Source organism: Chlorocebus sabaeus, chromosome X, assembly GCF_047675955.1.
Source record: "Chlorocebus sabaeus isolate Y175 chromosome X, mChlSab1.0.hap1, whole genome shotgun sequence".
NCBI classification, from domain to species: domain Eukaryota; kingdom Metazoa; phylum Chordata; class Mammalia; order Primates; family Cercopithecidae; genus Chlorocebus; species Chlorocebus sabaeus.
This window is the reverse complement of record NC_132933.1, coordinates 7,118,349-7,133,035: the sequence shown is the minus strand read 5'-3', so window position 1 is coordinate 7,133,035 and position 14,687 is coordinate 7,118,349. Positions and strand designations below refer to the sequence as shown.

Here is a 14,687-nt window from a genome sequence, read left to right as displayed (position 1 = left end):
CCTCAGTTCTTGCTCACAAGAAGACAGATCTTTACAAAACACCACATCACAATGACAGAGCTTTTCCTTCTGCAGTTCTATTGTCAAATGTTTAATATTATTTTTATTTACCTTCTCCCAGTAAGATTTACTTTATTGCCATCAGTTTTTAAAATGCCTAGGCATGGATATTCTAACATGCTTTAAAAATATATATAATGTCTTCCTTTCTTCCTCCATTCGTTTCTTCCTTCCATCCATTTATTCAGAAATTGTTTACTGAGAAGGTACAGTGGGCTTAAAGTTAGGGGTGAAGAAAAACCGTCTACATGCTATCACGTAGATCACAAAACAATGTAGTAAATGTCTTCATAGGGAAGACAAGACACTCCTGTGGGGAGTTGAAGAAGTGCTTGCCACTGAGGTGGCAACATTTAGAGGATGATTAAAACTCTGACGGGTGAAGAAGGGGCCAAGAGAAGAATACCGCATGTAGAAGACTAGCGTGAGCAAGGTCATGAGAGATGAGGGATCATGCTGTAATGCATGGTGATATAAGGTCTTAAGTGGCAGGATTAAAGTTTGTGTGATGGGGAGTGGAAAGAGAGGAAACCTGGGCAAATAGGTGCATCTTTGGAAAATGCCTCGGATACCACCTCAAAGAGTTTAGATTTTATTTGTAGAAGGAGAAAGACCCAAAGGAGAAACCCTTAGATTTTAGGGTCATGATTTTGACAGTAATACTGGTCTAAACTTTGCTTAATGATCTTCCTTCACTCATGAAAGAGGTCAGAACTAAATGAACAGCTAACCTCACTGTCCCAGTATGGGTGTGTGCTATTCATTTTTGCATTCTCACCTACCCTCTTTAGGCTCCTGTTATCCTTCCCCCTGGCATCTCCAGCAAAGGGAGTTATCCATCCAGTTCAGGTCCAACACTTGTACAGCAATTGCAGTGTTTTCAGCTGAGTTCTCCAATTTTGGAGATAATTTGTGCAAGTTGCAATTTTGACATTTGCAAGTGTATACAATAGAACTGTTGTTTAAATGGACTTTTGTAGTAAGTGCACAATTTGGAATCAGGCACAGTTTGCATTTTCTGCCAATTATCTGTGCTACCATCAACCCCATGACAAACGTAGAAGTGAGTGGGCTAAAATGGTGAAAGCAAGAAGTCTACACACCCACTCCTGTTTCATTTGATTCCTGCCAAAATGTTGGTTTGAAAGAAAAGTACATTTTAAATAACAACCAACACGTACAATGGCACCATGTGCCTCACGTCATTCTAAGCCCTTAATATATAGTAAAGAATTTAATCCCCACTACAACCCAAAGAGATTGTTAATTTTACTACCCCAATTTACAGAGGAAGAAACCTGGTAGTTAAGTAATGTGCTCAGGATTATCCAGTTAATGAATGAGGGAACCAGTATTTAGATCCAGGTGTTTCTGGCACCAGCGGTCATACTGTCTCTCTGTATGTCTTTTATCACACAGGCTTACTGATGCCCCAGTTCAAATTGTGTCTTCCAAAACATGGCCATCCCTATATGCAACAAAGGTGATTTCCCTTTCCTCAGTGCTTCCACTAGAACTAGGTGGCAGCATCCTTTCAGAAAGCATCAGTTTCTTACATCCATGACAGAGCTTGCCCGGAGGAAAGAGTGCTGTCTTAAGAGCTGTATTCCCAGCTGCTTTTAATCCTGGCACTGCCATTTGCTTGCTGTGTGGTCCTGTTCAAGTTCCTCTAAGTCTCTGTTTCCCCATCTGTATTGGGGCGTGGGGTGTGTGTGTGTGTGTGTGTGTGTGTGTGTGTACACTATATAATTCCAATGGATTTTTTTAGGTCAAATAGTTGATGATTCTGTAAGCTTACTAAAACAAATACAGCTGAAAATTTTCAACTTAACTTATTTATCAATTTCAAATTGAAAATACCATGTTTTCTCATAGACGATGAAAAACTTCACAAGGAAGGGAGTTAAATGCATGCCAAGTAGAATTGAGAGAGTAATAATATCCTCAGAAGAAGTTTAATAAAGTTTTCCTGGAGGTAAACATCCTCTAGAACAGTGGTGGGCAAACTATGGCCCATAGGTTTTTATGTCTTTAAAGGGTTAACATTTTCAAAAGAAAATTAATATATTATTATGAATAATATTCGCATGAGTGTGGAATTCAAATGTCAGTGTCTATAAATCAAGCTTTCTTGGAATCCAGTCACACCGACTTATTTACGCATTGTACATGACTGCTTTCACACTACAATGGCAGAGTCTAGTAATTATGACAGAGATGGTATGTCTCCCAGTGCCTCAAACATCTACTCTCTGGCCCTTTGCAGGAAAAGTTAGCTGACCGTTGCTCTAGAATCTAGATCCTTTAGGAACTTCTGATATTAGGATTATTGTCAAGGCTATTGCTTAAAAGAACCTCATAAGTTTGTGAAAACAACTTGGCATCAGTATATTCTACTGCAAAAATTACGTATATGACATGTCTATGAAAGAAATTCATAAAGCAAAATCAGGCATTTAAAATAAATTTGTATTGTTTGTTGTGCATTAACAATTACTGTGAGAACTCTGCAGATTATTTCTACAACCAAGCTATTTCCAATTGGTGTTGGATATGTATGTAAAGTAACTTTGGTGATATACAAAGGTGTTTCATTTGTTTTGATTTGATTTCTAGTTTAAGAAATGTGAAATCCAATGCATAATAATCAAAACATCATATGTACCTCATAAACATATACATCTACTGTGTACCAAAAAAAGTAAAAATTAAAAAATAAAGTACAAAGAAATGTGAAATTCAGTTTAACATTAAAAAATGCATCCAGAATATATATCAGTTACTCCAATTCGGTGAATAACATAATGTTCCAGTTTGCTGTATACATTGTTGCACTGATGCTCTGGAAGAACTGATTGTTTAGGTGTAAAGCCCAAAATATTTGGATGAAGGTTAAAAATTCAGGCATAAGACCAGTACAAAGACTGACTACATGTTTTACTCTCTGATCAGATATTTGGCTTAATTGACTTTGGAACTTGACATTTAATTTCCTGGAGGTATACAAGCCCAAACTCATCCTGTACCTTTGTAATGAAATCCCTTAAATAGTAACAGATAAAAATACTTGTATATAGTTACAGAGATATAAATGGTTAACAAGTCATTTATTTGACACTCTGGAAAATGAGATGTTCTAGATAATTAAAATTATTGGATAACTGAAAGTTATTATTCTATAGGAATCATGCAATATAAATTATTTTGAAGTGTAATTAATGTTTTCCTGACTTCTTTTAAAGATTATGTCAAGCATGCTTTAGTCTTTCTTGATAACTTATATATTATTGTGAGTGTAAATTATTGTAGTATGTGTAATATTATACTATGCTGCAATTATGTTCTCGGAGTCTATTAAGACAGATGGGAATGCTTGCCTCTGTATTAAATGACTGTAGATTCTTATGCTTTTTAAGTTCAGACTTTTCTGTGTCATTTTTGTGGGCTCCTTTGCTATTGGTTTTCACCTGTCAATTTTCTCAGTGCCTATGCCTCTAGAAATATTTCCCCTTCCTTGCCATCTGTGATTTGAAAATGAGTGGGAATCATTTGAGTCCTTTGTCAAAAGACAGTTCTCTATCAGGGAGAGCACAGAAGCCTCTGAGCAGCAAACTATATGGGCTTTGCAACAGACAGTTCTTTCTCTAAGAGGCCTTTTCTGCCTCTTGTTGAGTTTGTGGTAGTCTTCTGGAGTGGTGATCTTGCCAGAAGATAAATCTCTGGAGCAACAGAATCATACTAAATACGTTGGAAATTTCACTTTTGATTAAAGCAAAGTGTTAAAATTTTTGCTTACTTTTTATACAAGATAAAGAATGCTGTGAGCCTAGTTTTCATCTACAGAGGGTCAATATTAGGCTTAATAAATAGATTACTTGGAACAATAATTGATATAACTAATTCTTGTATTTACTTGAATTCATTGTCTCCACTTTTGGAATGCCTGTATTGCGGTTTGTACCATTTATCTTCCATCCACACAGTGCCATGTGTGCCCTGAACGTTACTGTAATGATTTTGCCTTAACGTTTTGTCAGTATCCACACAGGTGTGCCACACTCCCAGCAAGACAGCATGTGCAAATCTGAATTTCTCAAAACAGTGAATGAATTGTGTATAATGTGACTTTCAAGTCAAATTTAAATTCCTTTAAATAACACAGTCCACTAACATTTCACATTGCTTCCTATACTTCGATAGACTTGCAATGCAGTTTTAAGAACACTTCTTATATACAAAATGAGGCACATCTGTGCACATGTGTCATAGAAAGTTGGATCTGTTTCTATAAAAGGGAAAAACCGAGCAGATCTATTAATGATGATCTTGTTTACAGTTTTACAAAAAAACATGATCATCTGTTTGAACCAACTCCTCTTTATTCTTTTAGAGGCATCATTTTCCAGCTAAGTGAGAAATTATACACTTCAATTTCACACATATGGGTCATTTGTTCTCATGTTACACACATTTCCAAATAGATACCAGTCTTACTTATAATTTTGATTAAATGGCAGTTATGATCATGTTGCAGCAGGTTTGGCTGGCAAATGTTTATCCTTCAAATAGAGCTATAGACAAAAGCCTGATTAATGGAATTGTTAACAGCAGTTTCCTATTTGCAAACATTAGTCAACTATATCTTCAGCAATAATTAACATGCCTCTTATTCTCCTTGTGTCATCTAACTAATGTTTGTGTCATATACATTCTTCCTTGTAGGAATCGCAGCATCTGACCCCAGGATTCACCTTACAAAGTAAGTGGTTTTGAAAAATCCTTCTTAGTCCAAACATCCATGTTCTCTGTTCCCTCATTTTTTCCTTTTTCCTACTTAAAATCATTAAAACGTGAAAGAAGAACAATAACAAAAAGTTTTTTTAATTGTTAAGTTTTAGCTCTCAGAAATAAGTGAGAAGATGCAAAGTTTGTCTTTCTGTACCTGGCCTTTCTCACTTAACATAATGACTTCCAGTCCCATGATATATCTAATTGGTTCCTTTTTTTTTTTTTTTTTTTTAAATCTGTTACTTATCTCAAGAAGGTAACTCGGGGGACTGCATGGTTGGAGACCAATTTAATTCAGAATAATCATTTGACAGTAGAAACATGAACAGTAATTGTTTATATATTTTATTTTCAGAGTGGAATGACCCAACCACCAGAGCTTCTACAAAGTCAGTATCTTTCAAATCGTGAGTAGTTGGATTTCCAAATTAGGCCTTTTGGGGGATATTTGGCAAGGAAACAGTGCCTCAATGCTGATCTAATCATGTTCTCTCCTCTGCTCCTTGAAACTATGAACCTTGACTCATAATAATATGTAGTTTGGTTGGGGTGGGGGAGAATCAGATTTCCCATTGTCTTAGTCTACTTGGGCTGCTATAACAAATACTATAACCAACATGGCTTGTAAACAACAGAAATTTGTTTCCCATAGTTTGGGAGCCTCAGAAGTTCGAGATCAATGCACAGCATAAAGGGCATCTTGTGAGGGACCATTTCCTCATAGAAAACTGTTTTCTTACTCTAATCCCACATGGTAGAAGGGGTGAGGGGTCTCTCTCAGACCTCTTCTTATAAGGGCACTAATCCCATTCATGAGGGCTCAACTCTCATGTCATGATCCCCTCCCCAAATACCCATGTCCTAATACTATCACTTTGGGGGTGAGGATTTTAGCATATTAATTTTGGAGTGATACAAACAGATTATAGGACCCATAATAAGTAAGTAACAGTAAAAGTTAATGAGATCACCATTAGGCTCTCTAAGTTTGTAAATACAGGCCAGGTCAATACCTGGGATACGAAAACAACTGTGATTTCAGTGAAAAAGGAAAACTCTAGATGGCTTGTTTCCCACATTTTAACTAGTTGTTCAAATGCTGCATAATATCAGCTAAAGACATTATTGTACACAATATTCAGTCACCACTGACTGGGATGGACGAGGGAATCTAAGCAGCCATGATTGGACTTGAAATGTTGAGTGGATTGCTATGGCCAGTCAGCCCAAAACCTCACTATTTGCAGGTCATCAGGCGCCTGTATATTAAAGACAAACAAGGGCATCCAGGAAGAGCTGGAATAAGATATTACATGACGGTAGGTTGAAGTTCAGAAGCCAGGGCCCTGCAATTCACTCAGCACTGTCTTCATTTTTTATTAATGCTAACTGAAGGAGGAGTTTAGAGAAACCAATTTCCTCAGATTAACTATTGTAGATTTTCTAATATCCATTTGTCCAAGAGAGTATCAAGGGAGTATTATTTCTCTCACAACTTCTTTTGTACCTAATAATAGAAAATGGAAGTCAAATTTTTTGTGTAAAAGGCACACACTTAGACTTTTTCAAAATGAAATAATTTATGACATTCAAGTGGCCTAATGGCACCCTTGAAGTGAATTGCTCACCTTTTGGAAGATCATGAATAATTGCATAAAACAACTGGGAATGACTCCCAAATAGACTGAGGATTTGAGAAAGTAAGTGGCATTTCTACATTCTTGGTGCAGGGCAGTAGCAAAGCCCCAAAGGCCTGACCCCATCACTGGTTCATTTATTTGCTTTTCTAGACTGATCTGGGCCTTCTAATTCAAAGTTCAATTTCAACAACCAAGAATTCTCAATTTTAAGAGGCAAGAAAAAACAAGAGAAGGGGATAATAAAACCATAATCCCGATTTAAGGACCAAATTATATGAAAACACAGAAATCAAAGTCATCTTTGATGCTGTATATTTTAGCTTTTCCATTAATCATGTTTTGAACTGCCTTCCCCCTTGTTATTCTAGGAAATAATAGATCTAATCCTCCCTGCCTTCACACTTGTCTCACTTCATCCCCATTAAAAAGTCAGTAAGATTCACACACACACACACACACACACACTCACACGCGCTTAGAAAATCAACACAAGTTTCCAAACTTGGAAAATATATAAAAATATATTTTCCTGTGTAAAATTACTTACTCCTAAAGCAAGAGTATTAGGCTCCCACTGTGAAATATGCTGCTTGCTATATATACCATAGAATGCAATGTTTCAGTAGTTTGTAACTAACAGAAATAAACTTGTCAATTGTGGTTATAGTTAGAGGCTGCATTTCCAGAGAACAGCACTTCGCAGCACAGTAATATATAGTGTAGTCAATACAACTAAAATACTCTATAGGAAGCATCAGTAAAACTAGAAGACACTGAGTTCATTTTATGAATGAGCTCCTCTCTTTTTGTCTGTTTAATCTGAAGTCCAAGCACTGTCCATCAGATTTTAGCTGGAATAAGTTTCCTTCTTACGATAGGGTATGGGTTTAACATAGGACAGATCAGAATTGTAATAAAGTTATTTTTATTTTTAGCTTCCAAATTATTGGCTTAGCCATTACTATCATTCTCCCACATTGAGCTACGGTGTGCTTTTTAAGCCACCGCCTAGGATTTTCCATTTGACAGGGTAATCCTCCAGGTGATTAAGATTGTTCTGAGTGTAAACAGACTGCTAATGTCTGCACCTTGGTGAGAAGCAGCCTGTAAGTCAGCCGTGATGCAGGAAAGACCCAAGGCCAGAAAGTGTCCTAAGCACACTCCTGACACTTAGTGCAGTAAAGAGAGATTAGAGTCTTGTAAAACAGAATCCCTTAATTACTGGGACACTTCATTACTTTTCCTCATCTTGGCCTGTTTTCCCTGGTTGACAAAACGCAGATCTTCCATTGGAGTATGCATTGTTTATAAGGATTATACACATGGGCACCAGGTCTGAAAACATTGGCCACAGTGTGCCTGAGTATAAACTTGGAACTAGCCAGTCTCCCTCTTTCTTTTTGACAATTACTGCTGTCTCTGACCCTGACCCCAACAATATGACTGGCTTTTTGGAAAACTGGGTATTTTTCTTCTCAGTGTACTCCATTGGCATACAGTGCTTTTTATCAGTGTCCATTCATGCCATGACATCCTACCTGCTTCAGCTGGAACTCTGAATGCTTACGAGGCAAGAGTACTGATTGGGGAAGTTTGGAGACCTAGGTTTAATCCCCTCCTTTCTGTCAGTTGTGGTGTTGTGGGGGAAAGCACTGACCTAGTATACAGAAGATATGAGGTTAAATCACAGGAGAATTTATTTTTATTTTAAACTATATAAACAGAGTCTCTTAAAGGGAATTAAACAAATTAATGAGTATATGTGTCTACACATGCAGCTACACCAACAAACACTTGTCAGTGTTCAAATTTAAGCAGTTATACTTTTTAGTAATTAAATCTAGCAACATAAAAATACATTTAACTTTAATCATCAATACTTTCTGGAGGAGAAAAGTTGATCTCCCACCCCTCAGCCTCTATGATTCTGAGCTGTGTTACAGTCTTGGAACAGGCCCCACCTAGGTCTTCTAAATCAAACGGTGTTTCTAATCTCCCTCAAAAATGTCTCTGTCCCAAAAAACAGGGTGAAGCATGGGCATAAGAAGGTGAAATTGTGATTTTCACGGCTGTGGAATTGTATGTTTACACAGTAATATCATGTCTGTCTATTCTGTCTCAAAGAGATCTGTTTATTTCAATGACAGGATTCAGGTTCTGAATGGACTCACCAGACATTGTGTTACTTTGTAGTTTTTCTTTTTCTTCCCCCACCCCCCGCTCCCCCGCCCCCTCCCCTCCCCTGTTGCTCCCTGAGATAGAGTCTCGCTCTGTCCCCCAGGCTGGAGTGTAGTGGCACAATCTCGGCTCACTGCAAGCTCCGCCTCCCAGGTTCACGCCATTCTCCTGCCTCAGCCTCCTGAGTAGCTGGGACTACAGGTGCCCACCACCTGTAGTTTCTTAATGAAGTTATTAAAGAGCAATGAGTAAGAAAACATAACCAAACTGAAGAACTTGGATTTTCTTTGTTCAGTTAGATTGATTCATCCAGTGGATTATAACATCTTGCCATTTACCTGTCAGTTCAATGGCCTTCCCAAATGCATGACCTTGTTGGTCTTTTATGGGCCATCATAGATAGGAACAGATAAGATGCATTAAGTTGCCCTGAAAAGGATTTTCAGGCAGGTTCCATGAACTCAAGGGTGTACATCCAGTTAGTTCTTAACTTGTTTGTGAGTACTGTTGAGGAGATGGCAGCTCCAAATATCAAGCTCCTTTGTAAAACTTGGTTGTTAGCATTTGGACTATATCCAGGTGGAAACCATCGAGACCCCCATTTAACTGAGCAGCTCCTGTGTTTTAAACCATGCTGTCGAGAATGCCTGGATAGTTTCCATAAAATCTTAATATAGCCATAATGCTGGGTTGTTTTTTTTTTATAAAACCAGTTTGCCAACTTATGGTATTAACTGTATGTTTTAAAACATCCCAACTCTGGAGTCAGAGAGTTGATGGAAGGTCTTATGGAGACAGATTGGTTGAGGCCAGCCTGAGTTTACATATGGGTGGTTGTTATGCATGTCACATGAAGACATCCTTGATTGTAGCACTAGTTAGGAAGAAAGGGCACTACACTATCACAGGAATGACAGACACAAACAATAATTATTGTGCTGTTGAGAACAAGTGTCAGGTGCTTTTATGTACATTGCCTTATTAAACCTGCCAGGCATCGTGGAGGTGCTCCAAATTATTCCCATCTTACAGATGAGCAAAGCAAAGCTAGAATAATAGTCCTTCCTCCTGAGGTGTACACAGTCCAGTAGGAAGACAGACTGGTCATGCCCACTTATTCTGAATGGATATTTTGGCTACAAACATATAGAAGAGCCCTCTGAGTCACAATGCTCCTCAGTAAGAAAGTTTGAATGCAGGCCAAGGGCCCAGTGAGTTCAGAGCTCCCTCTCATCCTGCTAAGTTGCCCTTCCTCACAGGATTTGAAAAGTTCAGGGATTTAGTATGCCAAAGTTTTCCTTTTGTACCTGGACACAACATTCCTACAACCTGGTGGGATGTAGTCCCACAAGAAATTATACTGCTCTGTTTTTGATGACACAAAACTGGGTCAAAATTGTTTTATGTAACTAAAATGTCATTATTTCTAAAGTTTTCTGTAAGTGCTATGAAAATTTCATTACCAAAGAGAATAGGAAGACTGTGAAAATGTTTTCCAGATTGCTATAACCAACACAGGAATTACATTATTTTTTAGATCAATTTTGAAAATATTTTTACTAAAAATCAATTGATATTCATTACAACCCTGGCCATCCTTTTACCAAAGCTTTCATCATTGAAAATGTTTCCTTTGAGATTTTAATTTGAAATTTAAGAACTGCAATGCATTATTGCAGAGCAATAACCCACTTTCTAACAATTTCATATATTCTTCCCCATGTAGATGTTTGATCTGCTACTTGGATGCAATTTTGGTAGCAAAGTGACTGTGTAATGGGGCAAGGAAGAAATGACTCCTATTTTCTTAATCAAATTAATTCTTAATCAGAATAATCCTTAATCAGAATACATGATTTGGTACTTAGAATTTAAAAATACTGCAGTTGGGCATGGTGGCTCACGCCTGTAATCCCAGCACCTTGGGAGGCCAAGGTCGGCAGATCACAAGGTCAGGAGATCGAGATCATCCTGGTTAACACAGTGAAACCCTGTCTCTATAAAAAATACAAAAAAATTAGCCGGGCATGGTGGCGGGAGCCTGTACTCCCTGCTACTCAGGAGGCTGAGGCAGGAGAATGGCATGAACCCGGGAGGCGGAGCTTGCAGTGAGCTGAGATCGCACCACTGCACTCCAGCCTGGGCAACAGAAGGAGACTCCCGTCTCAAAAAAAAAAAAAAAAAAAAAAAAAAAGTACTGCTAATCAGTTTGAGACTCATAGTAGCCAAACTAACTCTGCTGATAAGCTGGTAATCTTGGTAACTTTACTAGTTGCAGACATTCTGGTTTTTAAATCCAGAAGTATAGCAACTCTTGCTTTTAACTTGTCTTGTATGGCCTGCATCTCTGAGCTTGCCAACTTTTCCTAAGGACTTAATATATTTTTGGAAGTTCTCCACTGCATCAGGGGCAACCACCTGGGAGCAGAGAAAACAAAATTTGGCAGCCTGTTCAAGCTGTGAATTAAAGGTAATTCACAGTTTGAAATGAATCAGTGTGAGGTCCTTGAGAAGAGTAATCAGACATCAAGAGGATTTTATGTTGAGGACTGTATATTGGCTAATGTGACAACAAGCAATATTGGCATTTGGAATGTTTGCATCAAGAAGCACTGAAGCTGCCAGGGCTTAATGGGTACCAAGATCTAAAATGGGGGCTCCGTTCAAAGAGAGCTGTAGATTTACATTTCTATCACAAAAGCTGGAAACAAAGATGGATTGGCTCAGCCGTCATAGTTGAAAGATTAGATCTGATTTTTATGGTGGTGTTCATGGACCTAAGTCTATCATAGGATTTGTATATCTCGGCTTTTGAGACACCTCTGTAATTGAAAGCACATGTCTCTCTCTCTCCCTCTCCCCCACCCCCTGCCCCTCTCTCTCTTTCTCTCTAGGTAAAGGCAAACATCTCTTCCTTTCTACTAGATTTCATTTTTTTTTTTTTCAACAAATACGCATTCAGTACCTACTATATGCAAGGCTCTGGGCTATACACTGGTAACTCAAGGTGAAACACTGCACATCATTGTCTCAAGGAACTCATGGGCTAGTGAAGATAAGACTTGCACCGACAATGCCAGCAACCCAACGAACTCGTACTAATTGAGTGCCTACTATGTGCCAGGCACTTCCCTTGCAATTTTTCTCCTTACAAGCAATCCCATGGGGTTCATCATCATTATACTGTACAGAAGTAGAAACGCAGCTCAGAGACATTGAGTGAGTTGCTCAAAGTGGCACAGTAACAAAGAGGGAGACAGAACAGGACTGACTCCAGAACATATGCTCTTAACTTAACATTAAAGCCATCCTATGAGTCATTTGGAGGTGGCCTTACTGATTTTCAGTCAGGTGTGATCTTGCCCAGGCATTAGGACAAAATCGACTAACCACAATGCAAGCCAAAATGGCAATGCCATCTTGGTTTAAAACAGGGTAAGTATTAGATCTAAATATTATAACTGAGTTAGGTCTTGCATATACTACACATGCTGACATGGGCACTGAAGACAGATCTGTCCTCAACTCAGGGCCTGCATCCAGATTGTGTCACCAGGACTCTAGAATGTTCCCTTCAGTGAGGCTGAAGGATCTATTCCTGCAAGGAACTTAGACCATCACAAAAATGAAATTAATGTAAGATTGATGTTGGTGGCATATCCCTTCAGAAATGTCCATCGTGCCACATTAAAGAGAAGAGAAAACTGATATTTGGGTCTATTTTTATAAGAGACTCATCCATCGCCTTTCATGCTTACCAACTTGTTTGATAATTAGAAAGTGGCTTTCTATCCTCATGGTGAAATAATTTTCAAAAATATCCCCATCTGTTATCAACCACAGTGGCATATTTCCAAATTCTTCTCAGCATTTTTAAACAGTAACTGGGAGTGAAGCAAATAATGCTGGTGGAAGGCACTGAAATTAATAAGCAAGGGTCCAAAGTTAAAAAAAATTCAGTTATATAATTGAATGTAATGTTGTGATAACACACCCATGCACACACACATGCATACATATGCTCTGTATCCCAGAACAGTAGGTCACTCTAATGTTGTTTGATCTAATGAGATGCACACATACACACATGCACACTCTTTTTTCAGCTTTTACATTGTAAAGTGCTATGATCACAGATATTTTTCTTTTTTTTGAGACGGAGTCTCGCTCTGTCGCCCAAGCTGGAGTGCAGTGGCCGGATCTCAGCTCACTGCAAGCTCCGCCTCCCGGGTTCACGCCATTCTCTTGCCTCAGCCTCCCGAGTAGCTGGGACCACAGGCGCCGCCACCTCGCCCAGCTAATTTTTTGTATTTTTTAGTAGAGACGGGGTTTCACCATGTTAGCCAGGAGGTCTCAATCTCCTGACCTCGTGATCCGCCCGCCTCAGCCTCCCAAAGTGCTGGGATTACAGGCGTGAGCCACCACGCTCGGCCAGAGATATTTTTCATGTGCACAGTGAATGATAATTTTAACACACTTTGACACAATACATTAGCCCATGTGAATGGCACAGCATTCCTGTTAGACAGCCAATTGAAAAGAAACCAGGCATAGGGAGGGGAAGAGATTTTCCTAAAATCCCCCACCTAGGGAGAGGTAGTGGCAGGGCTGGGACTAGAAGCCAGGATTCTGCATTCTCAGAATATGCTGCCTTGTCCCCAGATTCCCCAGACGGCTGCAGGGCCAGAACTCATCAGAGCCCTGACAAGTCTTCCAGGCCCAGATGAAGAACATGTAACAGCAGTGTAGACAAGCTCCATGGGTCATTCTTAGAATTTATAAATAAACAAACAAAATCCAACTGAGACTGCAGTAGAGGAGAAGAAATATCTGCTTCTGAACTATTCATTTTGTTTTTCCATCCTATCAAGCATCTCACAAACAGCCAGATCCTTTACCACAATTGCATTATTGGGAATGTTAGGTTTAAATGGTCTGCTCTTGACACCTTCTCAGAGTTGCTAAAAGCCTTCCATTTTACACTGATGAGTAGGGAGCAGTGTTGGCAGAATACCACAGATGCACACACAATTACAGCTGTAAAATCAGTTGAAGAATCTGACAAATGCCTTTATTTGTGGTTCATCCACCCACTTTAACAATGAAGACCAAAAAAGGAAAAAGTCTCAAAGCTATTTGATTGACATCTACAAATATGCTGCCAAGACTGGGACAGGGTAGGTGGGATGGAGTAGATGGGTTTGGGGTAGGTCTTCTGAAAACCAAAAGAATAAAATGTATTTTCTTTGCTACCCTGTGGGTTTTTGACACTGAAGATCTACAGTATGACCCCATAGTACACTGCCTTGTCCCTGCCAAAGGTTCTAGGGTCCCTGAGAGAGCAATAAGTGAGAGAAAAGTATCCAGAGAAAAGTAGAAGCTAACGATTTAGCAACCTATAACTCTGACAGCTCCATTGCCTAATTTCTGGAGTTACTTGTTTTGGCATAAGAAGCCCACTTCATAAAAATTCCAGATGGAGATCTCAATTTTGTAACTACACAGAATATTTCTCTTTTTTTTTTTCTTTTTTTCTTTTAACTTTTAGGTTTGGGGGTACATGTGATGCGGGGATTTGTTATACATATTGTTTCATCAATAAGTTATAAAGCCCAGTACTCAATAGTTATATTTTCTGCTCCCCTCCCTCCTCACACCCTTTCTGCTCAAGTAGACCCCAGTATCTGTTGCTTCATTCTGTGTGTTCATAAGTTCTTAACATTTAGCTTCCAATTGTAAGTGAGAACATGCAGTATTTGGTTTTCTGTTCCTGCACTAGTTTGCTAAGGATAATAGCCTCCAGCTCCATCCATGTTTCTGCAGAAGACATGATCTCATTCTTTTATATGGCTGCATAGCATTCCATGGAATATATGTGCCACATTTTCTTTATACAATCTGTCTTTGATGGGCATTTAGGTTGATTCCATGACTTTGGTATTGTGAATAGTGCTGCAATGAACATATGTGTGCATATGTCTTTATGGTACAATGATTTATATTCCTCTGGGTATATAACCG

At 38.8% G+C, this 14,687-nt stretch overlaps 1 protein-coding gene across 2 annotated transcripts in view; it reads left to right on the top strand.

Annotated features, from left to right (window-relative positions):
• AFF2 (ALF transcription elongation factor 2) overlaps positions 1-14,687 on the top strand; it is a 502,493-nt gene that overhangs the window by 338,387 nt on the left and 149,419 nt on the right. For both annotated transcript variants that reach the window (XM_007992918.3, XM_007992917.3), the window contains exons 5-6: positions 4,783-4,819; positions 5,204-5,237. In XM_007992918.3, the coding sequence (XP_007991109.1) occupies positions 4,783-4,819; positions 5,204-5,237 (71 nt within the window). The remainder of the gene's footprint in view (positions 1-4,782; positions 4,820-5,203; positions 5,238-14,687) is intronic.